We start from the raw sequence: 12,666 nt of genomic DNA, 5'->3' as shown, positions 1-12,666 counted from the left end.
TATGAGGCAAACAGGTTTAAGTGACTTGCCCAAGGTCACACAGTGTCAGTTGTTTGAGGACAAATTGGAACTTCCATCCTCCTGACTCCAAGGACAGACCACTATCCACTGTGTTACCTAGAAGCCAGGTGGTACAGTGGATAGAGTGATAAGGCTGGAGTCAAGAAGATAAGTCTTCCTGAATTCAAATTTGACCTCAGACACATTACTCAGGTAAGTTGAGGTACCACTGAATTAATTTGCAGGCTACAGCTAATCTAACCAAAAGAAGAGCTAGGTGGTACAGGGATAGAATACTGGATCAAGAGTCAGGAAGTCTTGAGTTCAAATCCAATCTCTGATTCTTACTAGCTGTGTAACTTAGGCAAGTCATTTAACCCTGTTTGACTTAGTTTCCTTGTCTATAAAATGAGCTGGAGAAGACAATGGCAAACCACATCAGTATCTTTATCAAGATGGGGTCACAAAGAGTTGGACACAACTGCAAGGACTCAACAAAACTCCTAAATAATAATTTTTTTGTGTGCTTGGAATTTTGCACTTCAGTTAAACTTCATTTCTACTTCATGGGTAGAGAATGAATGACAGAAATAATTAGTATTTGTATAGCTCCTTAAGATTTACTAAGAACTTTTTAAATATCTCATTTTATCCTCACAACAACTACTAGGAAATAGATGCCATTTTAATGCCATTTTACAGTTTAGGAAACTGAAGTAAATAAAGGTTAAGTGTCTTGTCCAAGATTTTACAGTTAGGAACTATCTGAGGTTAGATTTGAACTTTGACTTTCCTGATTCCAGGTTCCGAATTCTATTCATTGTGTACCTAGCTGCCTGAAATATCCAATATATCCAAAGGTTATTCTTCTTTATTGATTTGTTCTAAATACATATTATTAGTGGACTCTTTGGAGTAGGCCCTATTGATTAAATGTGAGCTGAAAAAGAGAAAGTGACAGTCATTCTCTTCTTTTTCCTTTCTTTTTCTCTCCAGGTAGGTCCAAACAAAGTCATGGTTTTACCTTCTTCCTTTCATTCCCTAATGCCAGGGGAATTCTGGAGGTAGTTCAGTCTAACTCTCCATATAAGCAACCTAAGGGAAGCAGCAAAGGCTATGCACCGGAGCATGACATTTCTTTGTTGATAGTCCAGAGTTAAGAAAAATGTTAATACTGCAGATAACACTTAAAAACATGTGCCTATGGATCCACCACCATCTCACAGTTGGTTATCAATATTTACCAGAAGACCATAGTATTGCTCTATTATTCAGCAGTAATTCAGGAGAAAGCTTGGGAAATGAAATCTTCACAATCCTGGAGACCTGGTGAATTTTGGCATCAACATCACCATCATAAAGGCATTTATAGTACTTTATGTATTTATGAGTTGTCTTATCTAAACCTCCCACAAACATGCCTGGTTCCATCCATCCTGAGGCTGTGTGAAAGACAGCTAGTGATGTAGAAGCCTGTCTTTTTCCTGTATGTTGATTTTTTGCCTCTAAGAACTTTATAATGTGATAAACTTGCCTTGTGCCTTAGCTATCAATAAGTGAATACAGGCCCAATTTGTAAGAGTAACCCTGGGTATTTCTGTGATACCAAAATTTTATTGCAAAATTTCATTGCTATAAATTTGGTATCAGACACATGCATTAGAGATCTTTCATCTTTCTGGGATGACCACTGACATCATAAAGTAAAGAATTTGGCAAGAATTTGAAGTTGAGGGAGGAATAAAAATAAATACATTAAACCAAAGTTATTCAGAAGCCTAGGAAGCAGACAGCAAAGTTTAATGTAGAATGGATTAAAGAGATACCATTTGTTTTTCAACTTTATATATTTCCTCTACCCTTTCCACATACCAATCTGGAATAAGGCAGTATGTTATATTGCTAAGTTTAACATAGCCAGTCAGTTCTTTTACCATTTAGAGATCCCCAAAAGGAAGACATAGAATTAGCAACATAAGGAGATTGCTAGGTGAGTTTTTTTTTTCTTTTGAAGAAAAATAGAGTTGGATCAACTCTTCTCAGGTAGTGATAATTCGCATTTAAGTATGGTCTCTGAAAAAATGGTCTCTGAGCTGCTTTCCAACCCTGAGATTCTCTGATTTTGAGAATAAGTGAATAAAGAAGGAAAGGAGAGAGTTGTTAGAGATCAGAGGGAAAAGAACAAGATAGTGGTTAGGGATACTAGCAATAAGAGAAAGAGAGAGACAAAGACAATTTTGAGAAGATAAAGAAGGCAAGTGGAAAATGAAGATTAAATTGAAAAGAAAAGTGGAAAGAGGAGAATGAAAGAAATAAAAAAGAGGATATGTGACAGAAAAGGGACTTGAGAGGAGAAAGAGGAAAGGGTTAAGTATTAGAAAAAACAATGATTAGATAAAATACATTATGATAAGATAAGAGAACCAAGTCAGTTTTATTTGTCCTTAAGCTTCAGGCTATACTTACAAATCAGTGGATCTTCTGCCATAGCTCGCTTCCATAGCTCTATTAGACCCATCTTCTCCCAGATATTGACAGCCACATTCCATGCTTCCTGCTCACCATGGTGATCAACCATTAACATGGCCATGTCAATTCGACCAGCCTTTTCCATGCGCCCTCGAGGAAGAGAGTCTGAAAGGAAGAGCTTGAATTTTTTCATCTCTTCATCTGTCAAGTACTCAAAATATTGGACCAGTCTGCAATTGCCACTCCAAGACATTTCTGTCAACAATCCAGATTGGCCCAGTTAGGATATTCCTAAAAGAGAAGTTCTAGGGTCATTCCTTGGACCTGCTCAGGGTAAGGCTTCTTGCTTGCCATGAGTGTTGAATTTTCTTTGCATGGAAGGGTTCCCCAAATTCTGACATCCCAATACATCTACTTCAAACTTCTGTAGTTGACCCTTCTCTTCTAATACTTTCTATAATTATTTTTCCCAACAAATCCATCCCCACTCCCATCATTCCCCCAAACATCTTTCTCAACATAATACCTTAGAATTGTCCCTTTCACAGTTGTTCTGGATTTCCACCCTCACTTCAAAAAAAAATAATTCTACTCTAGGCTCCAGTCAATACTTCAACCTTTAAAAAAATATTTTTTTATATTTTTAGCAATGGCTCTCTTTGGTATTTGGATAAACCTGTGCATTCTTTCTCACAATGATGTTTTTGAATACATAAAATAAAATACAGGGGCAGCTAGGTGGTGCAGTGGATAGAGCACTGGTCCTGGAGTCAGGAGTACCTGAGTTCAAATCCAGCCTCAGACATTTAATAATTACCTAGCTGTGTGGCCTTGGGCAAGCCACTTAACCCCATTGCCTATCAAAAACCTAAAAAATAAAATAAAATTTTAAAAGTTTAACAAAGAAAAAGAACTCTACTGAAACACAGTTTTCAAAAAAAGTACAGGAACCTCAGATTAAGAACTCCTGTTCTAAATCACTCATTTTTATCATATTCATTACAAGAATGATGCAATGATTTGGGGTAAAACATAGAAGGATGGATTTGGAAATTAAGGTCAGGCAAAAAAAAATGTAATTTCAATGTCAAAAAAAAGTAAAAACGACATTTAGAATATCACCTTCTAGGTTTTTACTGATGTATTGCTTTTGTATATAATGCTTTTAAAAGTTCTAAACTGGCCTAATTTTATTATTATTATCCAGACAGTAGCTCCTTAACTAAAAGGATGTCCATAATCCATTGTCTTTTTGTTTTATTACTGGTCTTCTATTGGCAACCCTGAATGCCAAATCATTCCCATCATCGATTTTCTCTGCTCCTGCTTGCAAGTTCCTGAACATAGCAGGAGAAAATCTCCATAACTTCACAAAATTTGAATGACCTAATCTCAACTGGAGAAAGATTAATTGCCATCTTGCCTAATTTTAGTTTTTAAAGAGTTTTCTTAAAATTTGTAATTTTTTCCAATTTGTTGACTTTTTTCCATAATTTCTTGGATTATTTTTTTCCTAATTTTTCCTTGACCTCTTATTTGATTTTTTAAATAATTTTTAAAACTCTTTCAAGAATCCACTCATTTGATTTTTAAAGTCCTTTTAAAAATTCTTTGAAGAACTCTTGCAACCATTTGATGTTGCTCCTTTGGGTAGAATTGGTTTTCTTTTTTTAATCTCTCTGTCTTCTTTGGAATATGAACTAAGATCATCTTTTATACCACAGTAGTATCTATGATTTTTTCTCATTTGATAACTAGATTCAAATCCTGCTTCTCACAGTAGCTGAATAATCTTGGGCAAATATTATATATTGCACATACCTCAAGAAATTCCCTAGGATTTAATTGCTAGGCAACAAAAGTGATCACACACACACACACACACACACACACACACACACATTGATGGAGGGGTAGGGGTAGGGATTTCCCCTTAGCTGATGAAATTTCGGATTTTTTTCTGAATCCAGGTTCATTTTACAGAAGGGAAAACTGAGGTTCAAAGAAGTTAAGATAATTTTTCCAAAAATCACAATCATGGATTCAATTACCATTTCTAGAGTTAACTTCTAAATCAATCTCTTTAGCCTTAATCTCTTTCCTGAGATCTAGCACCCCATCAACCACTGTTTATTGCATGTTACATTGCATATCCTATCATCTCAAAGTCAACATATTGAAGAAATGATTATCTGTTCCCTAAAGGACTCCTGATTTTAAACTCTCCTATTGATATCAAGGATACCAGTCATGCAAAATTACAACCTCAATTTCCCATATATAAATAATATATATATATATATATATATTCAAATTTCCATCAAATTTATCTCTCAGGAAAATCTGAGTTCAAAACTGATCTCAAATACCTACTAGTCATGTAACCCTGAGAAGTCATTCAATCTGTTTGTCTCAGTTTCCTCAACTGTAAAATAAGAATAATAATAGCACTTACTTTTCTGAGTTATCATGTAGATCAAATGAGTTATTTTCAAAAAAGTACTTAGAACAATGTTTGGCACATTGTAGGCATTATATAAATGCTTATTCCTCCTCTTCCTCCCTCCTCCTATCCTTTTCCTCTCTATATAGATGACTGTTGCAATCATTTCCTAATTGGATGTCAAAGAGATATTCTCTAAACATACAACTTACTTTAAAACTCTCATTCTTTCTTATTACCTCTAAAATAAAATACAAACTCCTCTTTTTGGCATTTAAATTCCTTCAAAATTGATTCCCAATTAACTTGACATTTTTTAATATATTCCCTCTCTTTATCCACTCCTCTCTACCCAAATTGGTTTTGTGGGTTTTTTCTCAAAACGTAGTCTTGGGGCGGCTAGGTGGCACAGTGGGTAAAGCACCAGCCCGGAGTCAGGAGTACCTGGGTTCAAATCCAGTCTCAGAAACTTAATAATTACCTAACTGTGTGGCCTTGGGAAAGTCACTTAACCCCATTTGCCTTGCAAAAACCTAAAAAAAACAAAACAAAAAAACCATAGTCTTTATTTTTTTATGTAGGCTATATACCAAGTAACTATACACTCCCTCCTCATCTATCCAAGAGAATCCCTAGTTTCATTCAAAGTTTATCTTAAACATGACCTCCTACCTTGAAACCTTCCCTGATCTGTGGAACCTGATCCCTACTCATCCTATATTTCCTTTAATTGCTTTTGGATTAATTTTATACATAGTTAATTTGTATACATTTCCTTTTCACATACAATGTAAACTCTTTGTATGAGAGGAGAGTTACATTCTTATCTTTTCATTCTATGTACCTAAAATAGTGCTGGACACATAATATGCCCTTAATAGATTTTTTTGATTGATTAAAATTTTTATAGCCTGCTATCTCAGGACCCCTATCAAATAATATTTGGAGATACAAATAAGAAAAATGAAGACACTCCCTGACTTCACTGAGGTTATACTCTAATGGAAGAAGACAACATGCACACATACACATACGTACACAAACATTAAACACACACACAAAGAGGAGAAGATGGGAGGGGAGGAGTACAATGATGGTGGAGTCAAAACTAAACAATACAACCAATAAAAAACATAAACTTGTCTGGGTTTCTGAGTCCTCCTTAAAGGGAGACTTGTTTCATCCTTCAGACCTCTTATCAGAAGGGGAGAGGCAAATAAGGGTACTGATAAGGTGAACCTGAAGTTATCCTTGGGGGGGGAAGGATGGCAATGGTAGTGTTATAAACCAAGCAGTACAGCTGGAGAAATATTAATCTATGACAAGTATACAAGAGAGTTCAATAGAATTTATGCTTTTCTGTGAATGACCTTGAGTAACAAACTAACTCAAGTGATTGAATTTTATTCAGTTGTGGGAACCTCTCTCTAATGGTTGCTGGATCAAAAGTAATAGGATCTGAGTTGTTTAGGACTAGCAATCATTAATGGTGGGCAGATTGTTTCATGTAGTGTATGAAAAGTCAACCTTAGAGCAGGAAGATGTGGTTTTGAGTTCAATTTCTGATACACATTGCCTGTGTGATTCTGAGCATGTCATTTAACTTTTTGTTGCTTCCAGGCAACTCTCTAAGACTAGAAGTTGCATTGATCTGCTGAGGTAATAAGATTTCCTCTCCAAGAGTTCTCTATACCAAAGAAATCATCAGTCTGGTCCCAAAAGAATGGTTAGTGAAGGCTAAAGTTAGAAAGACCATATGACTTTATACCACTAGATTAGATCCAAAGATTAGCTTAATGTGCCCAGTCACCCAATATATGCAATAGCCTTCTTACTGTGGAGTGACTACCCTGAATCTGAAGCCTACCTGATGGCAACCCCAGACACTGAGAAAGTCTGGTTTCTGCAAGAAATGCTACTGTTGCTAAACATCATCATCTTTATCATTTAAAAAGCATTTATTGAACACTTACTATGTGCCAGGTAGTATGCTAAGTGCTGAGAACCTCAAGCAAAGCAAAAATATGGTCCCCATCCATATCTTTGAAGACTTACATTCTAATCAATGGAGGATATAAAATGTAAACAATTATGTTTTTATATGATATATATGCATATATATATTTATATATAGTGAAAATGGAAGTTAACTTGGGTGATCTCTTACAAAAGGTAGATTTGAGTTGAATATTGGAAGAATCCTAGGACACTAAGAGGTATAATGGAAGAGAGAAAGCATTTTTGACCTGAGGGACAGTGAGTTTAAAAGAATAGAATCAGGAGATAAAATATAGGGTGGGAAGAATATCAAAAAGTTCAGTGTCACTGGTTCATAATTTATATGGAGAAAGTAAGAAGAAGTCTTTATTCTCTACTCACTTCCCTTTTATCATTTCACAAGGTTCTGATGCAGGAAGAAGGCACCTCATCTTGTGCCCCCATACACAGTCATAATAGTACAGGGAACCTCCTACACTCACTCTGCTGAGATTTCTGCTTTCCAGGACCCAGAGTCTGTTCAAGTCATATTTCTTCCTTCCTGCCTCCTTGAAATACCTATCCCTAACAAGGAAGCTGCAGCTGACTGTAACTGAATTAGAGAAAAATCAGTTAGACAAGATTTGCTCTGTCTTTGTTTTCCATGGTTCAGTTCCAGGGCTATGATTAATACAAGCAAAGATGGCAGGGGGTAGGGAGAGATGGGGGGAAGTAGGAAGAGTACAATTTAAAATATAAAAAGGATAAGCTACTGGGCACCAATCCTTAAATTCCTTCTCTGGTCCTAGAAAAACATGAGCTTGGAAGAACTCAACAATTTACAAAGTTTGAATTTTTTTAAACAGATGTTAATTTTAAAAAGTGTTTTATTTTTATTCATCTCATGAATAAAATAATTTCCTTTGTGATTTCACATTATTTTTAAATAATGTAATAAAATTTCATTGAATGCACACTCTAATTAAATATACAATTGATTTGAGATCACTCTTAAGAGAATGAAAACAGATTTTAACCCCCGCCCCATTTCCTTTTGGGCTACTCACCATACATTAAACAGCCTCATCTGTCCTCAATGCATAAGGATTCCTGAAGATATTTAACAGATCTGAACTATTGGAAGCCCTCTAAAGAAATCCAGAAACTCAAGAAATAAAACAAGGGGAGAGGGAGAAAGGAAGAGGTCAGGGTTTAATGATAATTTGAGTTTAAAAGAGTTTAAAATAGGGTAGTTTCTGTTGAACCTATCAAGATTCCCTCTCCTAATGTAAGAAGATGAGTTTTATGAGCCCATGCTCTGACTGGTTCTATAGCTGAGGAATTAGAAATGGTAGAAGGGCACTCACCGGACACTCAGCTTCCTCCTAATAGTCCAGTGGATGACAGGAAAGATCATCCCTCCCAGCAACAGAGATCAGAATAAAAAGGAAGTGAAAAAATGCTTGGGATGAAGTGAAAAATATCTTAGTGGCTCTGGCTCTCCTAGTTAGGCTAATAATAGGTCCTAGACCAAACCCACTTAGTTACTGTTTGGGGCCCTGATGATCAATGACTGATATCTTTTTGTCTAGGCAAAAGGTGTTATTCTTTGCTTCATTTTTTTCTTACCTTCTTTAATCACTGAGAATTCCTGAGTCTTGTCCTCCCAGTGTGAGTTTTGAGGGTTTTTTGTTTGTGTGAGCTTTATTTTGTTTTGTTTTGTTTTGGGGGGCTGGGTAAAAGTGGTCATTTTATTCTTTGTTACCTAGTCTTTATAATTGAATGGGCATGACCTCAGTCAAACTGAGACTCTGGAGGAGAAAATGAGGCTGGTGACTTTGTCCAGTACCTCCTCATTTAAATCCAATTCACTTGCATGTCATGACATCACACACCCCTTCCCGCAATGAGATATTTGAGAATGAAGGATCAACAAGAAGTACCAGGGAAGCTAGCCAGTTTCCCAGCATACCAGTTCTTTTCGACTTTTTCTGTTTTCTAAACCTTCTCATATCACCAAACCCCAAAGCAACTTAATGCTCCAAGTTGCTTGGACATTCCTGGGTCCTAACTTGGCTCTTAAAATTCTGAGTTCTGTCACACTGAAAACTTAAATCTCCCTGATTTTCTGCCTACATTTTATCTAGATTTCTAGTTTTAGAACTGACTTTCTTCTTTTCTCATACATGTACTAATATCTGCAATAACCCTTTCTTACCTCACTCTTTCAATTCATATTGCCCAGTGTCATGTTGGTATACACAGAAAATTTAGATACAAATAGAAATTAACCTAGTTTTGTTTTTGTCATCTTATTCCTTTTAATCATCCATTTGGAGGATGCTATTCTATTTAACAAAATAAACTTCCATAAGGATTCCACTGCAAAAGTGAGTTCATTAAAGATTGCCAATTAATTTTATATACTACATAATTTATATAATATGTGAAATTTGCATTTGATAATTCCTTTAGAACAGAGAGTATCTGGTAAGTGATTTACAATACAACAGTTTTAACCTTTTGCCAATGTTAAAATAATGACTCAAAAATATTTAACTGGAAATGAATTTCTCTGAAATTAATTTTAAAACAGATCACAGGTCATCCTTCTTCTGTTATATTTTGTTGATTAACATTCCCTTCCTTAAAACAGAATGATGATACTATTATAATAAAGAATCATATCTTGATGTCACAAAATCTTAATGTTTCATTTAAATGTCTCAGCATAATAAGATGAAAAAATCTTAATTCTTATTAGAATATATAGCTGATCTGCAATGGAGAATACCATCTGTATACAGAGAAAGAATTATGGACTTTGAACAAAGACCAAAGACTATTGCTGTCAAATTAGAAAAAACCCCATTATATTATTATGTAATTTTACTATCTCATACTTTATTTTTTTTCCTTAAGGATATGATTTCTCTGTCATCACATTCTACTGAGATCAATGTATAACATGGAAACAATGTAAAGACTAACAGAATGCCTTCTGTGGGGAAAGGGAAGCAAGAATGGGGGGGGGGGAATTATAAAACTCAAAAATAAATAAAATCTTTCTTAAAAAAAAAGAATATATAGGGGCAGCTAGGTGGCACAGTAGATAGAGCACTGGCCCTGGAGTCGGGAGTACCTGAGTTCAAATCTGACCTCAGACACTTAATAATTACCTAGCTGTGTGATCTTGGGCAAGCCACTTAACCCCATTGCCTTGCAAAAACCTGAAAAAAAGGAATATATAGCTGACAACTAATACCAAGATTATATACTAACCTACCTGGATGTTAGAATTTAGATAACCATAGGCCAAGTGGTTTAAAATTTCTATACTTGATTTTAATATTGATCACCTGACATGATTATAGCAATTTAGCATAAAGATCAGGGACATTAAGAAAAGAAAAATTCTTTTTTTTTAAATGTGAGTTTCCAGTCAAAGGTCATCTAGATAGCCAAATGACTTGATCCAGGCTTTAAATCTTCCAGGTGAGACATTTTCTAAATGTAACATTTGGGAAACTGAATCAAAAGAGCCCAGATTGTACTGAACAGTTCCTCTTTTTTTTCTTCTCCCAAAGAGTCTGTCACTTGTGTAGTGTTCAATCCCTCACTGGGTTTCTGGCATCAATGGTCTATCACTGCTCAACAGCATTTCCTTATCTGATCATACCTGGAGTCAGACAAACAATAATATCAATTAAACTTTTCCATAAGATTTTAAATAAAAAACTCCAGATACTCAGAACTTCAAATAAATTCAGCTCATATGGATTACATATCAATTATAATCTCACATTGGATTTAGTGAAAGAAAAATTTCAAATTATTTTAACCATGTTGCACAAGTATTTTTACTTCAAAGCAAACATGAAAAGATTTGGAAAAGTACAATAAGCCCAAATTGCATATAGAAACAGATGTTCTAGAAAGAATATTCTTTATTAATATGCTCAGTTATTATCCACATTCAAACACACAAACAACAAACCATTGCTTCTAGAATTCTTTAAAACAATTAAAATATCTTTAAATAATTTGCATTTATTTCAACAAATGTTCAGAACTCAGGTGAAACAAGCATAAAATACATTAGATTTCATATGAGAAGACAAATGAATTATTCCCTTCACTAACATGTTTCCATACTGAAAACTTTTTTAAAAAAAAAGCAACAAAAAGGTTTTCTTGACTAAGGTTAGGTTTGACCTTGTAACTTAATAAGCCTTTTATATTTTTAATAACTTTATTTACCTCTATCTAAATGTACCCCTATCAATCTCAAAAAGAAAATGAAATTCTTCAGGAATTTTAATATTTTACATATGATAATTTCAAACACTAATGTAAATATTACTTATGACATGGAATGGAAAAAATTTAGATCAAAACAGGAAGATCCTCTCTATTTGAAATTATTACAGTAATTTAAACTTTTAATATTCTTCCAATGTCCAATTGGCCCAGTATTGCTATAAGCAATACCATCATATTACTGTAATAAATTAAAAAATTTACAGGCCCTATTACATAAATATTTTTACAAAGTATTTTTCTCCTGAGAATATTTCTTTCTCAAAAGCAACAAATATTCCTGATGTTAAAAGGACAATCACACAAAACCTTAAATAATACATTCACTGGAACTTGGAAAGTAATAGATTGCTTAGTTATTCAACCTTAAAGCACAAATAAATTTTAAAACTGGAATTTATCAAACTCATTAATATAAAATTATTGTAAGTTATGGATAAATTCCCCAAAGTTCTTCAAATGCAATAAACCCCAACACCAAGTTTCTACATGCCACATTCCTCAAACCTAAGGGTGTTTACCAAAGAAAGGGTCTGTTGCTTTAAGTCAGGGAGAACATATCTAACTAAATTACTCTTCACAAATGACAAAGTTTACTAAGGCCTTAAGATTTATTCAAATACAACTTTTCTTCCTCTACATAGATGGTTTATTTGAATAGCACTGACAATTTGCTGCTATCTTCCTCCATAATTATATAAGTACATTCTTGGATGAAACAAGTTTGACAGTTTAAATTACACAATTGCTTTCCATTCTGTGCAAGAATTTCGACAGAATTGTAGAACACTGATACTCTTGCAATAGGGTTTGACATTCTATTCTATTCCACCTGTAAAACCCTCAAAGGGACCCGCAAGAACTCAGTTCAGAGATGAGATAACTAAGGAACTGACCTTATCTCATGAACCTGAAAAATAAGTTGAAGATAGAAGTATATATTGCTTTGAGCAGTGCAGAGGAAACAATTTAAACATAGATCCTTGCCTAAAATTTCCTCCACTAGATTCCCCAATAACTCAAATGAACAAATTCATAATTTTTCATATAGACAAATAACCTTAAATCACATTCCTTTCAAATATTTTCTCTAAACAGTGATATCATATAACTGATCCATTCATTAGTAATTAAGTTAATTAAAATAACCAATATAATGTGGCTTAAATTTTGTTAAATGTTCATCCACACTATTACAGAAATTGTCTTAAAATATTGAAGAATTGTGTTGTAGTTATATATAATTTAAAAGATAATAAAAAGATAGTATAAATGATTCTGAATTTCAACAATATTATCATTATTTAAACCTAGGGTGATTTTTCATTTCATAGAGTTTCAAATCTCTTACTGCCCTATTTTCAATAACTGCAAAATCCTTTAAGAGGCATGCAGGGGTCTATGCTATTATTAGCTCCCTGAGGAAACTGGACTGTTTTAAATTTCCTTGAGATCAA

General features: G+C 34.2%; 1 protein-coding gene across 1 annotated transcript in view; it reads right to left on the bottom strand.

The window, feature by feature from the left end:
• LOC141508624 (NACHT, LRR and PYD domains-containing protein 14-like) overlaps positions 1-8,313 on the bottom strand; it is a 44,061-nt gene extending 35,748 nt beyond the window's left edge. Inside the window, exons 1-2 of the mRNA XM_074217402.1 lie at positions 8,257-8,313; positions 2,467-2,760 (exon numbers count right to left, since the gene is read on the bottom strand). Coding sequence (XP_074073503.1) covers positions 2,467-2,722 — 256 coding nt within the window. The 5' untranslated portion in view covers positions 2,723-2,760; positions 8,257-8,313. The remainder of the gene's footprint in view (positions 1-2,466; positions 2,761-8,256) is intronic.
• Between the last annotated feature and the right edge of the window lie 4,353 nt (positions 8,314-12,666).

Source organism: Macrotis lagotis, chromosome 1, assembly GCF_037893015.1.
Source record: "Macrotis lagotis isolate mMagLag1 chromosome 1, bilby.v1.9.chrom.fasta, whole genome shotgun sequence".
Taxonomy (NCBI): Eukaryota; Metazoa; Chordata; class Mammalia; order Peramelemorphia; family Peramelidae; genus Macrotis; species Macrotis lagotis.
Note: the sequence above shows the minus strand (reverse complement) of the source record. Positions and strands in the feature narration are given on the sequence as shown.